General features: G+C 41.2%; 1 protein-coding gene across 1 annotated transcript in view; it reads left to right on the top strand.

Annotated features, from left to right (window-relative positions):
* The window catches only part of ITPR2 (inositol 1,4,5-trisphosphate receptor type 2), a 445,246-nt gene that overhangs the window by 366,793 nt on the left and 56,221 nt on the right, over positions 1 to 22,232 (top strand). The window contains exons 53-55 of the mRNA XM_036889596.2: positions 10,016 to 10,146; positions 11,183 to 11,348; positions 21,535 to 21,695. Coding sequence (XP_036745491.2) covers positions 10,016 to 10,146; positions 11,183 to 11,348; positions 21,535 to 21,695 — 458 coding nt within the window. The remainder of the gene's footprint in view (positions 1 to 10,015; positions 10,147 to 11,182; positions 11,349 to 21,534; positions 21,696 to 22,232) is intronic.

Here is a 22,232-nt window from a genome sequence, read left to right as displayed (position 1 = left end):
TCAGTTCTTGTGCAGCCCTAATGTGCCACGAAATGTGCCATGAGGCTCGTGGTATCTGTGTGGATCACAATTCTGCTAACAATATATATACTTTTTCTTGGGTCTTCCTCAGATTTGATACCTTCTAGAAAAGGGATTGGCAAACTGTGGCCCCTTGGGGAAATCTGACTTGCCGCATTTTTGGTACAGCCCTCAGGCTAAGAAATGTTATGACATTAAAAAAATTTTTTTTTCTTCAAAGGGAAAGATAGAATTGAGACTGTATGTGACCCACAGAGCCTAAAATATTTGCCATCTGGCTCTTCACAGAAAAAAAAGTTGCCATCCTCTGCTTTAGAAGATCTCAATTAAAGATGCTAGCTAGCACTGCTGCATAGGACAGCGCTAAGGACAGGGTCCTTTGGTATGCAACTTGAAACATGCTTTTAGATCAAGAGAGTCATGTTTTGTGCACTTCCTCAGCCACATAAAAATTTGTCTTCAATAAACTATAGGCATACCTCGGATATATTGTGGGTCAGTTCCATACCACTGCATTAAAGTGAATATTGCAATAAAGTGAGTCAGGTGAGATTTTTGGTTTATCGGTGCATATAAAAGTTAGATTTATGGTCTACTATTGACTGTTAAGTGTGCAGTAGCATTATATCTAAAAAAAAGCAATTACATACCTTTATGTAAAAATAATTTATTGCTAAAAATGCTAACCATCACCTGAGCTTTCATCAAATCATGATCTTTTTGCTGGTAGAGGGACTTGTCTTGATGTCAGTGGCAGCTGATGAATCGGGGTGGAGGCTAATGAAGGCTGGGGAGGCTCTGGCAATTTCTTAAAATAAGACAGCGATGAAGTTTGCCATGTCAACTGACTCTTTCTCTCATGACTGATTTCTCTGTGGCATGTGATGCTGTTTAATAGCATTTCAGCCGTGGTAGACTTTCTTTCAAAATTGGAGTCAGTTGTTTCAAACTCTGCCGCTGCCCTATCAGCTAAATTTATGTAATGTAAATCCTTTGTGGTCATTTCGACAATCTTCACCGTATCTTCACCAGGAGTAGATTCCATCTCAAGAAACCACTTTCTTTGTTCATGTGTAAGAAGCAAGTCCTCATCCATTCAAGTTTTATCATGAGATTCAACAATTCAACCAAATCTTTAGGCTGCCCTTCTAAACTGTGGTTCCCTTGCTATTTCTACCACATCTGCAGTGACTTCCTCCACTGAGGTCTTGAATTCCTCAAAGTCATCCATGACGGTTGGATTCAACTTCTTCCAAACTCCTGTTAATGTCAATATTTTGGCCTCTTCCTATGAATCACAAATGTTCCTAATGGCATCTAGCATGGTGAATCCTTTCCAGAAGGCTTTCAATTTACGTTGCCCAGAACTAGCAGAAGAATCACCGTCTATGGCACCTATCACCTTACAACATGTATTTCTTCAATAATATGACTTAAAAGTTGAAATAGCTCCTTGATCCATGGGCAGCAAAGTGGATGCTGTGTTAGCAGGCATGCAAACAACATTAATCTCATTGCACATCTCCATCAGAGCTCTTGGTTGACCAGGTGCATTGTCAAAGAGCAGTAATATTTTGAAAGGAATCTGTATTTCTGAGCAATAGGTCTCAACAGTGGGCTTAAAATGTTCAGTAAACCATGTTGTAAACAGATATGCTATCATCTAGGCTTTGTTGTTCCATTCACAGGGCACAGGCAGACTAGATATAGCATAATTCTTAAGGACCCTATGATATTCAGAATGGTCAATGCGCTTTGGCTTCAGCATAAAGTCAACAGCTGTATTAGCTTTGCTCTGGACCAGGCTTTGGTTAAGGGAATGTTATGGCTGGTTTGATCTTCTATCCAGACCACTCAAACTTTTTCCTGATATGCGATAAGTAGTTTTTTATCATTCTTGTGTTCCCTGGATAGCTAATTTCCTGCAAGAACTTTCCTTTGCCTTCACAATTTGGCAAACTGTTTGGTACAGGAGGCCTAGCTTTCCACCATCCCTCCTTTTGACACGCCTTCCTCACTAAGCTTAATCATTTCCAGCTTTTGATTTAAAGTGAGAGATGTGAGCTTCTTCCTTTCACTTGAACACTCGGAGGCCATTGTAGAGTTATTAATTGGTCTAATTTCAGTATTGTTGTGTCTTAGGGATAGGGAGTCCTGAGGAGAAGGAGAGAGACGGAGGAATGGCTGGTCAGTCGGGTAGTAAGGACACACACTAAGTTTACTAAGGTCACCAACAGTGACAATAGTAACACCAAAGATCACTGATCACACGTCACCATAACAAATACAATAATAATGAAAAAGTTTGAAATACTATGAAGATTACCAAAATGTGACACAGAGACAGGAAGTGAGCAAATGCCACTGGGAAAATGGCCCTGATAGTCGTTTAATGTAGGATTGCCACAAACCTTCAATTTGTAAAAAAATGCAGTAACTGTGGAGCACAGTAAAGAGAAGCGCAATGAAACAGTGAAACAAGGTATGATTAGTCCCTGTTTCTCCATCCTTTTTCAAAAAAATACCACGAGAGCCCTTCTCGAAACCTCCTTGCCAAAGCCCTGATACATGCCGACCACATCCCCAATTTGAGGTTAGTTGGAATGTGGCCTGGCTTCTCTTGACCCCAACTTCTTCCCACACTGTCCCTTTAGTGATCCACTTGGGTATGTTATCTTGGGGATCAGCAGCAGGTCATTCATCAGCAGCTTGCAGAATCATGATTTCAAATTGAGGACCACAGATGTTCCTCTCCTCTTATCAGTATCCATGATTTTTTTAAAATAGGGACCTATTTAAAACACTTGGATGTAGTTTGAGTAGCTGGGTAAAATCAAATAGTTCTTTGGATCTCTTGGCCACCTAGAACTTCGATTTATTTTCACAGTATTTTTCTTCTTTTCCAATCAACATTTCTATCTCCTTAACTGAGTATGAAAAATAATATGTTAAAAATTTTACTTTATTGTTAGCACAGATACATGGCTCCAGTTTTGTAGTAACCCTCTTCCTACCTTGCTCTTCTGTCTCTGAATATGACTTCAAAATTATTTCTTTGATTGTAAAGCAAATAAATACACTTTAGCTGTGGTGTTAAGAACAGAATGTTACTTTGCTAGCGAACCAACAGCAAAACTAGTGTTCCTCGTGCTAGAGTCTGTAAAGATAGTGATCCAAGCATCTCAGCTCAGCAGCCGACCTAATGATGCTCTTCGATAGCACAATAGCTGGAAGCTTGCCAGGTACAGTGAGATAACTGCCAGACCCATGCTCCTAGCGTGAGGCCTTCAGGTCATACATACATGGTGTGAGCATGTCCCAGGGTGTAGCTTCCTAGCTCTGTGCAATCTGTAAATGTTAGGCTTTGTACAATTCCCCAGACACTACTGCTGATGCTCAACCAGGTTTTCTATTATAATTGTTTCATACGCTACTAGTAATTGTGACATTTTGATCTTAACCTTTAAAATAAAAAGAATATTTTTGTAAAACAGGAAATTCGTTAAGCCAATTCAGTGCAAATCCTTGCTGCTGTTGATATTCATAATCATAAAAACCTTGTATATGCATTCATTCATTCAAACAGCAATATTTATTGAGCCCCATACTATGGGCCAGTCACCATGCTAGATGCTCAGGATACAGTTTAGTAAACAAACATGATCCTGAAACTTATAAAATAGTGGGTAAACCATAAAACATTGTAAGGTAAAATGCTGCTAATTAGCCACACATTAGAGTGAAAATACTGAACGACAGAGACCGTAGTGAGATGGCATGGCTGGTAAATCAGTCTAGATCTCTGATTCCAAAGACTTGCTCCAACCTTTAAGTTTTATTGCCTTCTAGTTAAAGAATTAATTTCTAGAGATTATTTCTTCCCTAATCAAAATTTAGAGATTGTTAAAATTCTGCCTTTCACTAAGAATGCTTGGATAGATTTGCTTTATGCTTGCTGTCTCCTAAAGGCAATTTGAAAAAATATGTATGTATTCCCTATGACATATTTCTCAATTGGAGTTGATCCGTGCTCCCCAGGACAGGTGGCCATGTCTGGAGACACTTTAGGTTGTCACCGCTCTCGGGGGAGTGCTGTTAGCATCTAGTGAGTAGAGGCCAGGGCTGCCGCTGGACATCCTGTATTGCACAGGACAGGCCCCACTACAAAGGACTCTCCAACTCTCCAGCCCCCAGATACCCATCGTGTTGAGGTTGAGAAGTCTGTTCTGTGACCAAGTGAGTCCGCATATTGGTTTATGACTCTGAAGACAAACTCATGAAAGGCTTCCCATAAACACTTCCACAACTTGTTACTCACTGAATATATTATACAAAGAAACAGAACTTCCCTTTTCCCTATGGACAGATAGGGACAATTCTTCCAAGCTTTATTACCCCAGGAACAGTCTCCATTTTTTTTAAGTTCTGCCTGAGCTGGGAGCTGGGGAGAGAGGGGTGGGTGTGATTTTGCAGAGAAAGCTCCCAAGGCTGGAGAGGAGCAGACAGTGGAGGAGTTTCAGCTCTGGAGGTGTAACAGAGACACTGCCGGGAGCCACAGGTGGTCGCCATAGCTTTTCACGGTTAGGGATCAGTCCTAACTCAGCATTGAAAACAACAGGAAAGCCTATATTAATGTACTCTTTCTTCTGTGCCCCTTTTTTGCATGTGACTGGGTAAGTGATAAGGTTCATCCGATTGAAAATTCCACTGAGTTGATCTTCTAGCCTTTGTCACCTTTAAATTCTGGCCCCACGTATTTAACTGCAAAAGTGGACTGAAAGCTAGACCCCTGGTGTTTGTCATGCAGCAAGTGTCACATAGATTTAAAAATAACTCTTCTATGTCTAAGATGAGAATGAAATTCAATTTGCAGACCCTAGTGTGCATTTGTGATGGCCTTGGTTTGTTACCTGGTGGACAGCAGGTCCCATTACAAAAGGCCCAGACATACACTGTCGCAGAATAACAAACCCCGTGGTGATCGGGAGGGACAGCGGCCAGTTCCCGAGGAAGCCCCGGCACACGCAGGTGGGGTCATTGTCCCCGCAGCAGCACATTCGCACACTGGCCACCAGCTGTGGTTGAAAAAATAAAAACTTTTATTTCATTTGCTGCAGACCTCCCTGGCTTCCTAGACAAATATATTCACTTAAAAAAAAGAAAAACCCAAAATAAAAAAAACCTGATTTTCTCAAAAGTAAGGCCTTTTTGAGGCAATTTACAAAATAGTCCCAATTTTCTAAATAAAATTCATTTGAATGTATGGAAAAGGGGAAGGAAGTTCACAGATGTCTAACATTTATGAGTAATTCAAATTTAATATGTTTTGGTATTTTGCTTTAATAAAAAAATAGTGATGAATAGCAGAAGCTGATGGTACCATTCCAGTTTCTCACTGGATGCCCAGTATTTTAAGGCTCTTTTCCTAGTAAAATTTTTTTAAAATCAGAATTTTCATAATGAATTGATTGCAATTAAAATTTAAGACACACAAGAGGTTTTCATTTGCACGCAGGCTTTCATATATATCTCAGTGACAATCTAATGTTTTGAAGAAACCATAAAAAATGAATAATTTAATGATTGAACCAGAAAAAATATTAGCTTTATTAATACTCCTATTCAAGCATGTCCAGTGTTAAAAAAAAAAACCCAAAAGGCTAACATTTCAGATCAAGGGAAAATATTTCAGCACCAAGAGAATGTATTTTTATTCCTTTCCTCATATGAAACATTTTGTTTCTATTATGAATTAAGAAAAAACTATTTTCCTAATACTTAACTGAAAATGAGGATAACTTAACTTGATATTGTCCAAGTATAGAGTTTGTTGGTTATGTTACAACTGTAACTTTGCGTAACATTTTATAGCTATCTATCAGTAATAATGATACAGTATTTAGACTATGACATGCCCTGAGTACCAACTGATGTTCCAAGTTCCTTATGTGTATATATTTAAATTTTTTTAAACGTGTCCACATGAAAGTCTATTTCCACTAATTCTTCCCTTTAGCATGAACACAACCACGCTCTCTCTCTGGTTTTATAACTGCCTCTGTTTTCATTGTGACCCCTTTGCACCATCATTAGCGAGACCATTGTTCTTGCCTCTGAAATCTTTTCCTTGCCACCATCTATTTCCCTTCTTCCTATACTCTTAGGTCCTAACTGAACCTTCCTTTTCATTCTGTTATCCCCCCAAATTAATATGCTATCACTCTCCTTCCCTTGAAGCACCAAATTTTCCTATAAAACAATTGGCCTGCACTCTCTCCTTCAGTTTCCGCATCAACCGTCTCTTTCACTGTTGGTCATCTTCCTAGTGTTTCCTGGTGGCCCGATTGGTAAGTCCAGCAACCCTTTCTTGTTTCTCATTGCCTTTGAACCCTCCATAATTTTGACGCCTTTGAATAACTTCTCCATTTCTTAAGTTATTTTCTTCCTTGATTTTGGATCGCAGTACTCTCCCAGCCCTCTTGTCCCCTCTTGGTTTATCTTTTTCTTTTTTTTAAAGATGTTCTAAAATTTTATGAACCAAATATATGCATTATAGACTTTGAAAATTTCATTGTACTTTTTTATTAAAGTACAGTGGATGTACAATATTATATGGGTTTCGAGTATACAACGTAGTGATTCGGTGGTTATTTACATTATTAAATCCTCACGCCAACCGGTGTGGTGACTGTCTGTTAACAGGATGATGTTGCAGATTATTGATCTATTGTCTATGCTTTCCTTTCATCCCTGTGACTGATTTACATTGTGATTGAGATTTCCCTCTAGCTTCTTATCCTGCAAACATAAAAATCATCTGGATTCATTCCTTGTCTTCATCAAAACACCCTACCTCCAGTTCTTCCTTCTAAATTGTCTATTTCTTTGGTCTAATGGGACCATCCTTTCCCAGGTCACCTCTGGCCGGAAGCATCAGTGTGATGACTGATGCCTGGTGCCCTGAGTCGGCTCAGTGACCGTTCATGTGTCCTTTCTGTTCTCACTGCCATTACCGTGGCTGAGGCTTGTAGCACATCATGGCTGGATTATTGCAACTGCTTCCTAAGTGGTCTTTCTACCTCCAGTCATTCTCTCCCCTTCAGTTCACCCACTATGTCACCACTAGACTCCTTGTCAGGAATCACTGCTTCAGAAACTTGCCCCCCTAAACCCAGTCCAAGATTCCATGATGCTTTATTGCCTGCCAAATAAATAAATTAACTTATTAATAAGTTAATTAGGGGGACTCCCCACTCATGATCCCTAATATTAGAGTTTCTCTCTCGAGTCGGATCTCTTTGCACCACTTCTCTGGCTTTTATCATATATCAATTTGTCTTGTTATTTAAATAAATGTTTTATCTCATAGTATTTCCACCAGCTAGATGCTTTACCACCTTGCCCCTGTTGAACAGTTCTCCACTGGCACCCATAGCTTTTGAGATAAGTTTAAACTCTGCAGCTTGATGTATGAGTCTCTCCATATCGGGTCCCTACTGTTTTCTCTTCTCATACTCATCTGCATACACCAAAGGTCCAGTCCTTCCAATGTACCCACACTTCCCCAAACACCCCTAGGCTTCCATGCCTGTTTGCCTCTGATCATCCGATTTTACTGGCTGGGAATGTCTTACTTCACTGCTTTTCCTGGCCAAGTGTGCCCCTCTTTCAGGGCAGCTCGGGTGCCCCTGCCCTCTGGGTGCTGTTACTGGCTCCCAGCCTGTGAGACGCACATCCATCCTACCTGTACAAGTTCCCCGTGACTCTGCACTGCTGTGTTCCTCCGCCAACCCGCCTTTCCAGGGGCTGTGGCGCTTTGCTCTTCCCACCTGTATTCCTAGTGCCTAGCTCAGGGTCTGTTGGTGTAGTGAAAAGAGGCAGGATCGGCCTGGGGATGGCCAGCTGTATGTACGTGGGTCTCCACGACATGGCATTTACGTAGGTGAATTTACTATGACTTGGGGCCTGGCTTTCAGCCTGCAGGCCTGGGAACTTGACTTAACATACTGCAGGTGGATCCGTCTCAGAAAGCTAGACCCTCGCTGACCAAGCTCACAGGGGCTACTATGTAAACCAGCGTGCCATGCACGGTACTGTGGCACGGGGTGACCGGGCTGTGGCCGGTGTGGACCCCATCTGGGCCTTGTCCTCCAGTTGACATGCCGCACAGAGAGTAAATTCTCTTCTTATATATTTACACCCAATCTATTTTATTTCACAACGGCTAATGGATTTTACTAGCTCGCCTGTTAAAGAACAAACAACTTCATTTCTGCAGTCTTGGGGATAGATTGGAGCACTTTCCTGTAGCTTGTATATAATCTGACACTTAATACATCTTTAGTAGACATGTGTGTGACATGACCAGGTAGTTAGTGGTTGAATAAATGAATGCAGGTGCTGGCACTGGATATAAGATTGCTTTGATGGAAATTCTCACTGTAGCAAAGTGACATGTAGACATATTCCATACGACCTTGTTACTGGAAAACCGTATTTCTCTTTAAAAATGCCTTTAGCTCTCTTACACATTTTTCACTATTTTTCTTCCCGTTCTTCCTAGCCATCAGGTCAAAACCCTCCACCCAGGGTGGAGGACCTACCTCACTGGCACGTTGCAGACTGGGCTTTCTTCATCTCCTCTGCTGCTCTGAGTACTGCCCCTGTAAGCCTTACCTCTTTCCCTTTTCTCCTGCCTCCAAATGCAGTTTTATTTCTCTGCTTTCTAAGTCAGAACGTGCTTTGAGGCTCACCTCCAAGGTAAGTGGTCCAGCCTGGTCCGCCGGTATCTTTGATGTTGCATATGGTGCTAGCCCATCTCTGACTTCAGCCCTCCTCTCCAGATGTAGGTTTCAAAAATATAAAACAGCCCTGAATAAAGTGAACATATCGGGACCACCTCATCCATGTGATGTTAAAATAAAGTTAGTTCAGAAGAGGAAAAGCAGAGCTTTCATACCAAAGTACCAAACAGGCTGTGGGTCATGGATCCTGTAGACAAAATTAGACTGATTCTTTTTTTTCCCCCTTTTGGTGATATTTTTATACTCTTGCCTTGACACCCAGACTGTGGCTACACAGTCTGAAAATTCAACGCCACTGTGGTTCTTTAATCTTGTAACAAGAAAAATATTTTTTCTTTTTATTTATCAATATTGGAAAATCCTGATTCTAAAATATCTAATATCTAATTTTTCAGTGTTTTGCATGACTGGGAAGTTGTTACCAAGTTTGGTAATTTTATCTTGAAACAGGGTAAGACTAGGAATTTTTCAGTCATGTTGTATCTTTTTCTGTCTCCTCATTTCTCCCTAAATATTTTCACATAATTACATGCACATGAATTAAATTGCTCACATGAATACACTGTGTTGGCTGTCTGGAGCTCCAGGCTGGTCATTAAGAAAACTTAGACACTTAGCCAAATGAATGAAATAACATCTACCTGTATTTCTAAGCACCTACTGTGTGTATGCCAGTCTGTGCAAAGTGTTTTCTGTATCTTAAATATAATCCTCTGAAGGGTTTATCTTGAAGCACACCTCTGCATTTTACAGATGAGCCTACTGAGGTTAATTAACTACCCCAAGTCCCATTGCTGGGACAGAGTAGAATTTGAAGCCAGGCCCGCTTCCTTGTACACTCTTTCCCCTGGAATACTTTTGTTGTCTGGGTGAGTTGACTGCATTTTCCAGAAGTTCTACCACCGTCTCCCTATACCACAAAAAGGCACAGTAAATGTTAGCTTTATTGTATTTTGTCCTTTTCATTCTGTCATTTTCCACCGATGGAAGAAAACATTGCATCAGGCTCTGATATGTGTGGCTCTCACAGTCTACATCATTCACGTGCCACCACGTATAAAACAGATGTTGTGTGACTTCAAACTGTTGTAACATGTCACGGTTATAAAGAAATAAATATCTGAAAGTAAGTGGTCGGGTATTTTCAAAACATGAGTTTGCTGCACTGTTTGGTTTGTGTGTTTTTATAGCTGAGGAAGAGTATGAAGATGGAATCGAAAGGACGTGTGACACCCTCCTTCTGTGCATAGTCACTGTCCTGAACCAAGGCCTCAGGAACGGCGGCGGTGTGGGGGACGTGCTGAGGAGGCCATCGAAGGATGTAAGCTGGAGAAAAACATTTATTTTCAAGATGTGCACGATCACTTCTTAGCCTTTCTTCACACCATTTACAGTATGGTTTTCATTTTCAGGGTACTATATTGTATCATTTGCTTTAAAAGTATACAGTGCTCAATAAAACCAATTAATCGTATACTCAGATTACATAGAAATAGCAAATGTGTTAAAAACCTACGTCTGTTTGGAGAGTTATGAAATGTTTCCCGGTTTGAACTGTGTATTATAGCAACAAAAGCATAACTACAAATTTTATAGAGGATCCGATTGTTACACAAATAGCAGAAACTAGGCTGCTTCTTGTCCATCAGGTCTCAGGCATGAAGATTTACTCTTTGCCTCTGAGCAGTAATAGCCCCCATTATTTATCCGTGATGAATATACAAATTTGAACAAATTCGAATAGGATTTTCATATATTAAAGTGGCGAGGCTGAAAAACCTCTCATTAGCTGCAAAATATCAGGTGCCAGGCTTGAAGCATCTCAGGTCTCGGGCAAGTTTGCTGCATCAGATTGTCAGTTCATCTAATGTCTCCTCGTCTGTGAAACAGCTGGATTACATGATCTCTAGCGTGTTTGTCAAGTATAAATAACCTTGAGCTGCACGTATTTGACCGACCCTATAAGGCCAAGAACAAAATCTACTTGAGGCCTTTGGAATTGGTATCTGTCTACTTTTTGTGCAGCTTCTGGGGTAGAACCCATTGAGCCAAAATTCACTTATGACATGGTAAAAGTGGTTTTTAATAACAGTTAAGTCCCTCCATGGAAGGGGAGGGGGTGGCAGGGAGAGAATGGGAGGGGTTCTGGGATCAGATATGAAGTTTTCTCATAACACTTCAAGAAAAGAAAATGAAGTTACAAAGTGGGTCATGTTTTGCCAACTTGGAATATTGTTTATATTCACTTAGCAAACACTTATTGAATATATTTTCTGTGCTAGACAATATATATGCAAAATCAACACACCTTGAAAATGTGTATGTATAAACACATGTTCTTAAAATGTTTATTTCAGGAGCCCTTGTTTGCTGCCCGAGTGGTATATGATCTCCTTTTCTATTTCATCGTTATCATTATCGTTCTTAACCTGATTTTTGGTGTTATCATTGATACTTTTGCTGATCTCAGAAGTGAAAAACAGAAAAAAGAAGAGATTCTGAAGACAACCTGCTTCATCTGCGGTAAGTGTCCTCAGGACTCAAAAATAATCGAAGAGACTTCCTGGGAGGAAGGAGGGGCTAGAATGACTTCTGTTTGTCATGCTTTGGGAAAAATTTATTTCAAAATGAAAGCTGGACAGAATTCAGATTATGTGACTGAGCATTGGACGAGGGTTCTCTGCTTCCAAAAATAGAAGAATTACATCCCCAAACAGTCTTGTTATTATTTCTGCAGTCCGTATGATTCTCTGACTGTAGAATGTGTTGCAAAACGCCAAAAGGTTACACCAACTGGCAAAACAGATTTTTAATCAGGGTAACATATTGATTAAGTGACAGAATGATTTTTATTTTATTTCATTAGGTGATGATGCACAGATGATTTTTCCAGCAGCTTAAACTGCTGTTCACTGCCAGTGCCTCCCTCGGTGTCTCCTCTCTCTCTGTCTCACACGCACGCACCCTCCCTTCGGCCATCGTGAGCTTGCTCAGGCCCAGCGCCCAGCCTTGTCTTTGCCTTTATCTTTCCTGTTGATGCCACCCTTTTCCGCAGTTATCTCAGCCCTTTGTGGCCTTAGCTGTCTCTGTAGCTGGCCTAGTCACCCCAGAATCCTTCCCCCTTCCTGAATAATCACCGACTCCAGGTTATACTCACTATTTTTCCATGTTTGGCTCAAGAATCTTTTGGTGAACATCACAAAACAAGAATAAAGGCTTCTCTACCGTGTCATGCTATATATATACCTCAACTTGTCTCCTCAATCAGTTCCATCCCCTTCTTGATTCACCTCTTGTCAACTATCCTATCCCCCCGAAACCCTTCCCAGCCTTTCCAACGTTCCTCCCACCATTGGTGGTGCACCAAGGAACGACCGCCAATAGTGAACTAGATTCCAAGGAAACAAACGTGAATTCACATGCCTTCCTCCAGGGCGTTCACAGTCTACTGTGGGTCACGAACACAATAAATCATGGTTGCCATCCCCTGCATTAAGGGAAATGATAGAGACGTTCTCAGGTTGTTACCCCTTCAGGCTGTGGTAGGGGGCAGGCGAGAAAGAGTCAGGGGAGGCTTCTGAGAAGAGATGGTGACTGAGCTGAAGGCAAATGCCACAAGGGGGTTCTTCCTGTCAGGGCGGGTGGAAGTGGAGTGGCCAGTGCTAGGTCAGGCGTGGAGGGAAGGAGGCCAGGGGCAGAGTCCTCAGCTGCTGTAAGGAGCTCGGTGTCGCTGGAGCGTGGATTTCAGAGCAGGGTCGCCACGAGGAGAGGTGGGCCAGATCACATGTGGCTTCTTGCATTATAAAGCTTAGACTTGTTCCTATAGACTTACAGAGGGTGGTGAACAACTAAACATTTTAAGTAGAGCAGTATTGGGTCTATTTTTTTTAGAGCCCTGTGGCAGCTGTGGGAAGTTGTTCATCAGGGGGTGGCTGGGAGGCACAGCAGACAGGGGGGACGTGTTACCACCGTCCGAGGGAAAGGTAGGTGGCACCGTTCAGGGTAGGGGACAGTCATGCAATTCTTAGGAGACGGGAACTTTAAATTGCAGTGGGCGGGAATGTATATTAACGATAGCTTGGGCGCCAGGGTGGATGGTAGGACTGATGGTTGAGTTTGAAACAGAAGAAGAAAAAAATGTTTTAAGTAGGAACATGCTGAATTTGGCTTTGGAAATACTGAAATCGAGGTGGTATGCACCCAGCACAGAGGTCAGATTTTGAGTCCGAGCCTCAGAGCATGCGTCTGAGCCAGACACAGCCACTGGGGAATCCTCGGCCTGTGTGTGGTAGGAAAAGCTGGAGTGTGGAGAAAAACTCCCAAGTGGGAAGAGAGGATGGAGTTCGAGTGGGGAACAGCAGCGTTGAAGGGTTAAGGAGAAGGAGGGCCGCACACAGAGCATCGGTCAGTCGGGGTGGTGTGAGGCCCAGCGGGAGTGAGACCCCATCAGGGTGAGGGCGGGACCCCCTTGGGGTGAAAGGGGTTGGTTATCCCTTGTGCCACCACAGAGAGGGCCAGGAATAGGGACTCGAGGAGAGCTGTGGGCTGCTCATGCGGGGGCTTGGGGACTTGCGATGGAGTCAATTCCGTGAGGAGTAGGGCACATACCAGACCGCACAAGGCTGGGGGAACCTTGCCGGAAGGAAATGGGGTAGAAAGAAGACTCTTCTCTGTAGGTGTCTAGATTAGGTGGAGGAGAGCCAGACTGAGATGGAACCAAGGAAGGTGTCTGTGGTCACTGCGGAAAGGGAGCCCAGTGTACGGGAGAGTGATTCCCACCCTCGAGAACCTTTCTCTGGGTCTCATGGTCTTGCCGTTACACTGCTTCCGCTAAACCCTTTTCTGCAGATCACAGTAACAGCTGTGTCAGCGCACCACCTTTGAAAAAGGATTCTTTGGAAGAATATATCCGTAAGATGTGAACCTCATCCTAAGACGTGATCCTCTTTCCCATGTTCTAACAACATAATAAGCCCATCACTTAACCACTATTCCTGCATCTCTAAGCTTTCAAGGTCCTCTTGGGCTTTTCACAGTTATTAAAAAGCCTATATGAGCTATAAATTCCTTAAAACATCACAATAACCCTCATCACGAAATTGAAGTGTTTTTCTCAAATCTCCCCATTAATTTCCTGCAGACCTTTTCTTCTCCTGCAAATGCTCGTTCTCTGGTTCCATCACCAGGTACTATTCTTCTTCCTTAGATAAGAGGTTCCAGTTTTATCATTGACTCCTTGTCTCTTCTGCCTGCCTTCTTCTTGTGCAGATTATTGCCAAATAATTATTACTGAATAACCACAGCTCCACGATGTCTCTAGGATTTTTTGTCCTTTGTTTTCAGTTGTTGACTGACACTGACACAGGCAAGACTTCCTGGCAGCCAAATTTACTGTGTCTAAAATCAAGTGCCTCGTGGCTTACTGTCTCCTCCCTCTAAGCCAGCAGTTTATCTTGACTCCCACATTGCAGTGAACGGTGTCCCACTGTGCCTTCCGTCATGGGAGCTGGGACTGTCTCCATTATGTCTTAGCATCTCCTTTTTCCTCAGCCAGGTGCACTAGTTTCCATCTGCCAGCGAGTCTGCTTTCATGATCTCACTCGCTTCCTTTCACACACTCCTGCAGCCACACCTAGGTTTTTCAGGCTCACCCTGCTCGCACCTCAAAACGGCCTGTTCATTCCCCTTTCGAATTCATCATATCCTTAATGGCTCTCAACAGCACTTGTAGTCTCTAACTCTGAAACTCTAATTTTCCTGGCATGAAAGATGCCCCACAGTTAAGCTCCTTTTTTTTTGCCTTCCTTTTCACCCAGTGTTATTCCATTTATAGATCAAGTTCCAGCCTTGCTTATCTTTAACTTTAAGACTCTCCAGGGATCCTTGGTTTTGGTGTTTCTGTTTGGAATGCTGGACTCCTAAGCTGTTGCATTCCTGCCCTCTCCTCTGTGGCCCGGATCTAATTCCATTAGTCCGTGAAGCCTTCTGAGATCTCACTAACCAGTAGCAAACATCTCTGCTTCTAAACTTGTCACACCGCTCTTAGCTGTGTGGTCCTGTACATATTTTTTGTTGTCTTCGTTCCTGTGTCAGATTCTATGCACTATCATTTTAGAAAGTGCACAAACTTTAGAATCCAACAGACACAGGTTTGCCCTGTTCCCACATCTTGGATATATATGATCTTGACCAATTTTCCTTTCATCTTAAACTGTTGTTCCCTCATCTAGGATGTGGGGCATAGCATGCCATGCTTTGGTGTTGGCATACATGAGATCATGTGTATCAAGTCCCCAGCTCAATGCTTAATTGGGAGTTAAGCCCTCAATACCTATTAATTTCTCTTCTTTAAGGGACCCAGATCTATGTCTTATCTGTATTTATGTTTCCATGATACGTACTGGGGACCATTTGTAAATATTTGCCTAATGATTGGCTATCTAATAATCAGCCCAAATTAATGTTGTCTCTAGACTTATGCGGCATATCTACAAAAGAAATGTAAGTACTAAGTTGATGTATACTGCAGATAAAACACTTGGTTGCACCAATTCCAAGTTATACCAAATTTTTCACGTTCAGGGTATTGACTCTATGGCATACACATTCCCATGGGGACATAGGCTGTTACACCAGGAGGCACAAGGAGATGTTTGAGCAACATGGTCTATTTTCTAGAAGCTTTGCAGTTATTCAGAAATTTGAGAGGCCACTTAGGTAATTTAACCCAAAAGTACATTTAAATAGTATTTTTTGTATTAGGAGAAATAGAATGCCGTAAAGTAGAACAAGTTTATTGTGAACATTTAAAATAAAATACTTTTTTAAAAATGGAAAAGTAGTCCTGCACACTTTTAGCTGCTAATCCCTGTGACCTCAGGAGCATAAGCGCTCTCTACTCTCTGTCTTCAAAGGACCTGCAGTAGAAATACATAAGAAATGTTATGACCATGTGTATCTAGATATGCATTCATTCCTGCAATTGTTTACCTTATATAAGATCTAATGCCTACTGTATATGTTATAAGAACTTACTTACAAGAATGATTTAAACAGTGGGGATATTTTGGAATCATACTAGTAGGCTATAAAGTAGTTGTGATGGATCAAGGAGTGGTTCTTGGCAGAGTCTGGTGTTAAGTTGTTATCAAAAGAGAGAGATAATATCAATAACAGAGGCAGAATTGGCTCCAGTGACACCCTTAGCAGCACCAGAGGAGGTTGATTCTGTGACAGGCAGTGAGACCAGATGGGACTCTCCTAGCCTTGATGGCAATGATCAGATGTCTGGGAGTTATGACTCAGAAAACAATTGCTAGTGACCCAGAAGGCAGTCGTGCTAGTGAGATGATCAGCAGGTGACAGAGCTGAAGCAGTGAGCATAGAAACCAATTGGCTCTGGTGTCCATATTAATTATTAATTTTATATTACTAGAGTCTGAAAATCCAGTGAGAAGATGTTGACAGACCAGGTGTGTCAAAATAAAATGGAGAGGGGATTGATGTTGGTTAAAATTCCTATTATAAGGGTAGTCAGGTTCCTAGAATTAAAGATCTCTCTAGGTGGACGAATAGGAGCTAAAGGCCACATTGTCAGAGAAGGGCAGCCTGTGTTCTTCTCTCAGTATTATTAGTCCTCTATCTGTACTTATGCACTAAGGTCATTCATTCATTTGTTTGCTCAACAGTTACTTGTTGGGTATCATACAATGTGCTGGGGCACTTCAGTGAACAAAAACAGACAAAATTTACTGCCATCATGGAAGTTATTTTCCAACAATACATAGAATGTTAAATGATGGCAAGGGCTATGGAGAAAAATTAAGCAGAGATGTGGAAAGGAGATGCCCGGTGGGTGTGTGTCCTTGTCTTGTTCTCACTGTGTAGAAACACAATGTAAGCACTCTCCTTATTTTTCCTGGGAAGTTTGTGTTGAGCACACAAAGCTCTTATCCTTCCCTTCTTTGTCCCTTGGTTGTCTCATCCAATGCCCTGGCTTTCATTGTTCATTTTATGTCATTTATCCTTGAACTAGCATGTTTACATCTTAATTCTCAGTTTGGAATTTCCACTTTCCTACCTCACAGCCCAACATGGGTTGTTCTGTGAGCATCGTGAACTCAACACATCCCAAATCAAATGTATCTTCCCTCCAAAAATCTCTTCCTTCTTTTTTTTCTCTTGCTGTAATGACGTTATCATAAACTCAGTCATGCAGTTCAGAAATTTTAGAGTCATTCTTGATTCCTCCTAAACCGGTACCTCTAATTGGACATCAAGCCCTCATTAATTTTCATTCCAAAATTCCTCTTCAGTGTATCTCTCTTATTCATGTATTGCATTATTCTGTCAACTTTCTGAATACCTGCTTTCCAGATACTATGCCAGATGCAAAAATACAAAAATGAATCAGACAGTAAAGCGGTAGAGGCTAAGGTAGAAAGAGACAGATTTTCCTAGCCAAGTGTGGGCACAGAGAGGATCAACAAACTGGGCGCATCTGTGGAAGTCAGAGTGGTGGCAGTGGTTGAACTAGGGCTTGAAGAAGGAATACATGTAAGGCAGGAAAGTGAGTAGATGAATCATAGAATTTTCAAAGGACTCAGCATGTTGGGAGAATGGTAAGAAAGTCAGAGTGACTGTGTAAGAAATGTGCACAGAGTAGACTGATGGAGCATGAGTCTGAGGATGACTTCAAGTTCCCTGGTTGGGAAGGACTTCATTAACAGAGGTGAAGAAGGGCTAAAGAAACAAATTTTTGGTGAGCTGAGTTTGACATGCCCATTAGTCATCCAGGATTATCCGATAGGCAGCTGGAGTGGGAAACGGAAGTTGAAAAGACAGGTCGGTACTAGGGAGAAATCATCAGTGTGACGGTGGCTGAAACCCCGGGAATGGACGGTAAACTCCGAGAGCAAGAACCAAGGAGGAGGAACTGGGACCAGTTGCCCTCTTTTTTCCCCTCCACTGCCCTGGTCGGCTCGTATTCCTTCCCCCAGCTTCCTCTCCCAAATCTTCCTCTAAGTCTTGCCACAGGAAGTTACTTAAAGCACAATCTGAATATGTTAGTCTCCACCCAGAAGCTTTCAGAATAAAGTGCAGACTCCTTAGCTTTGTGTTTAAGGCTCTTCATGGTTTGTGCCAAATGCATTGTTCCATCTTCATTTCCAAATGTTCCCTTCTGGCCACAACAGAGGAATTGACACTCCCCCTGAACAGTTCAACCACTTTCATCTCTGAGTTTTACTGTGCCATTTCCTCTGCCTAGAAGGCAATAAAATATGGCTTTGGAGTCAGAAATATTTCTATTTAAATATTGACCAACTTATTCACTAACTAGAGGTATTAACTTGAGCAATTTATTGCATCCCTCTGAATCTGCCTCCTCACATGCTGGAAGGTCAGGTTGTAGTTTTGCAATTATAGCAGCATGTTTAGACTTTTATAATTGTCAGCATAAATAGGTGCTCAATAAAAAGTAGTGTCTTTTTATTATCATTCATCTTGTTTCCACTTGCCATAGTCATGTTTCAAGGCCAGACATTGAAAGCTTTATGCTTCTTTGAAACCTTTTGAAATGTACCTAATCAGGATTCATTTTGCCCTCCTCCATGCTTTCTTGGCAGTTCATACCACTTGAGAATATAACACACGGTGTCAGTTCCCTCTACCACATTACAGATTAATTGATATTATTTTTATAGCCCTTGCAACAGGTAGGTAATTATTTCGGTTAATTCTGGGAAATCTACCTCAACGTTTTCTCTTTCTCTTTATGGTAATAGCCCTATCGAGATATAATTTGCATATGTTACAGCTCAGCCATTTAGTTTACAATTTAATAGTTTTAGTATATTCAGAGTTGTACAAACATCATCACAATCAATTTTGGAACATTTTTATTGCCCCCAAAAGAAACCTCATGCCTTTTAACCATCACTGTCCCACCTTCCCCAAACTTTCATCCTCCTCAGCCCTGGGCAACCATTGGTCTACTTTCTGTCTCTATAGATTTGCCTGTCCTGGACATTTCATGAAAATGGAATCATACAAAATGTAGTCTTTGGTGACTTGCTTCTCTCACTTAGTATGCTGTTTTCAAGGTTCATGTAGCATGAATCAGTACTTCTTCCTTTTTATTGCAGATATTCCATAGTATGGATATACCATATTTTACTTATTCTGTCATCCGTTGATGAACATTTAGATTGTTTCTAGTTTGGGGCTATTATGAATAATGCTGCTATGAACGTTCATATACAAGTTTTTGTGTGGACATATGGTTTTATTTCTCTTGAATATATACCTAGAAGTGGAATTGCTGAGTCATATAGTTACTCTAGGTTTAATTTTTTGAGAAACTGCCAAACTGTTTTCCAAAGTAGGTGTGCTATTTTAAATTCCCACTGGTAGTGTGTAACAGTTCCAATTTATCCACATCAGTGTCAACACTTGTTATTATCTGTTTTTTATTACAGCCATTCAAGTGGAATAATATTTTATTAGTGAAATATTCTTAATTCATTCGATCACTATTTTATTCAGTGCTGACTATGTATGAGGCAGCATTCTAAGCTATGGGGGGACCATTGGTGAATAAAAGAGACAAATATGTATCTGCCTGTGGAAACACAATATATAATAAACAGCATAAGTTCTTATCTAAGTTCCTAGAGAAAATGACATTCCTTTCTTCTGTGCTGATTAGCAGTCCAGCTTTTTCTTATACAACCATATTTACCTCTTTACCTTAAACTTGTAGTCCTGTTTAATTTAGCAGCTTTGATATAGCTATATTCACTCTGATAGGAGGTGATAAGCACTATGGGAAAAAGAGGAAAATAGGGAATGAGTGATCAAGAGTCTTGGCAAAAGGGAAGGGACAGGCAGTAGGATTAAATAGGGTGATGAAGTTAAGCCACATGGAGAAGGTGAGATTTGAGCAAAATCTTGAAGGTGAGTTAGTCACAGAGATACCAGAGAGAAGACTGTTGTGGACTGATGAAATAGTCCAAATTCCTGGAGCAGAGCTGTGTGTAAATGAACAACAAGAGGCCAATATGGCTGGATGAGAGTTAGCAAGGTAGAGGATAATAGGAGACCAGGTTAGAGAGGCTAAAGGGCCAAATCACTTAAGGTTGATTGAGCAAGTAGACCTTGCATGGGACATACTTACACTCAACAATGATCCATGGTTTATCTGAAATTAAAACTCTACTGTAACTGTATTTTATCTGGCAACTCTACTCATAGACCATTGCAAGGACTTTGACCTTTACTTTTAGTATGTGAGAACCACTATAAGGTCTGAAACAGAAGAGACCCACCATCCTACTTAGGTTTTTAAAGGTTCGCTCTGGCTACTGTGTGGAAAACAGGCTCTAGAGAGCAAAACTGGAAATAAGAAGATTTGGGAGGCTGTTGCAGTAATCCAGATGAGAGGTGATAATGGCTTAGGTGAGAGTGGTAGCCATGGAGGTGGCGAGAAGTGATCAGGTTCAGGGCATAGGTTGCAGGTAGAACCAAAAGAATTTCAGGATGAATTGGATGTGAGTGGCAGAAAGAGGATTTAAGGATTATGGCTCAAATTTCGGTTTGAGCAACTGGAAGGAAGGAGTTGCTGTGGAATGAAGAAAAGGACTATGGGTGGAGCAGGTTCGGGGAAGATGATAGATGTTATTTGAGGCATGCTGAGCTGGTAATAGGTCAAACAAAAGGGAGCATAGCCATCAGCCAGCTAAATTTCATACATAAAATATCCAATATTACATAAAAATATCCAAAAATATAATTTAAAAGGTTATCCTTTCACTGGGAACAGATATTTTTACTTACTGTACTTCGTACCTTATTATTTAAAGGGTCTTCTTCATGCCTGATATGTCAAATTAACTTTTTCTTTCTTGTTTTTTTTTTTAAAATATGCTTAGGAAAAGAGTAGCCAGAATTAGAATTTCATCTCCTGGTTTTTCCTCCAATATCTGAACTGCAAAACCAGACCGAATCCCAACATCCCATTTTACTTGGCAGTCGAATTCGTTTTTCCATAGATGTTTTTCATCATCTCCATTCATTCCTTTCATCCACTCTTCAACCTTTAAGACAAAAGAATCTTACTGCCCAGATCCAGCTGAAAATATGCCCTGGAAATTGATCAGACCATCCCTTCCCCAAATGCCTGGAACTCAGTAGTCCCAGGGACTGGATGAGGCAGAGCCCTTTTATATTCAGGGCAGAGATCGCCGTGGACATTCACTTGCCCTTCATTGATGACAAGTGGTTTTGAAGAGATAACTCTCTCGGCTACCTTCTCCCTTTTTGCCCAAGTTCCTGGGTAAAATGACTTTTTTTTTCTGTCTTGATTAGCAAATGGCCTTTTCTGGCACAATTATGTTTTTACTTCTCAGACTTGTGATCTAGTTTCATTTGACAATTTTGATATGACTGTATTTAAAATGATCTGCAAATTTTACATCTGTAATAGCATTATACATTTCCAATGGGAGGCAAATGTAGGTTGGGAAGAAATCTGTAAACTATGACCTTTTTTCTGGAGGTCTTATGTACTGTGTTTTTAATCCTGACACTTTAAATTGGCATACTCTTACAGAGAGTGTTTTTTTCATGTAATTACTGTTTTGCTTTTATGCAAGAAGTAAGTGCTTATTAAATGACAAATGACATGCGTTTTGTTTCCTGTGTTTTGCAGGACTTGAGAGGGACAAGTTTGATAATAAAACTGTTTCGTTTGAAGAGCACATCAAGTCAGAACACAATATGTGGCATTATTTGTACTTCCTAGTCCTTGTGAAGGTGAAAGACCCAACTGAATACACTGGACCCGAAAGCTATGTGGCTCAAATGATCATGGTGAGTGATCAGAGGATTTTATTCTACGACTGTATTGTATTTTGTATGCTTTTACCTTCTCTACCCTTCTTCTCTATTCTCCCAAAATACAAAGTTCTAGCAATTACTCAGTTAACTTTTTAATAAGACAGCCAGTCACTGAAGACTCTCTATGCTGGCTGAGTCTTTGGTTTCCAGTGGACTTCTTGGTTATACAATCCTGACCTAAGTCTCAAGTGTACAGATGCTATTTGCTGAAGAATTCTCTGTGCAAGTGCATAGTGCCATCTCACTCCTGTCATCATCTTCCGACCTCATACCTCCTGTCGTTGCTGTGGCCCAATTCCAAAAGTTTGGAGCTTTCCCATTGGCAAATATGCACAGAAGATCCAGACTTTAAGAAATTCCTTGAATTTCAGAAATCAGGGGTTTAAGAAATTGAATTATGTTCAGGAAGAGTATGATGTTCTCTCTCAGTGGGAGAACACTATGTGGCTATACAGTTTGGATTGCTGGTGATAGGTTTACACTGGCCCTGCCCTGTCCAGGTGCTGTGTG

Source organism: Manis pentadactyla, chromosome 14 (genome assembly GCF_030020395.1).
Source record: "Manis pentadactyla isolate mManPen7 chromosome 14, mManPen7.hap1, whole genome shotgun sequence".
In the NCBI taxonomy this organism is placed as follows: domain Eukaryota; kingdom Metazoa; phylum Chordata; class Mammalia; order Pholidota; family Manidae; genus Manis; species Manis pentadactyla.
Note: the sequence above shows the minus strand (reverse complement) of the source record. Positions and strands in the feature narration are given on the sequence as shown.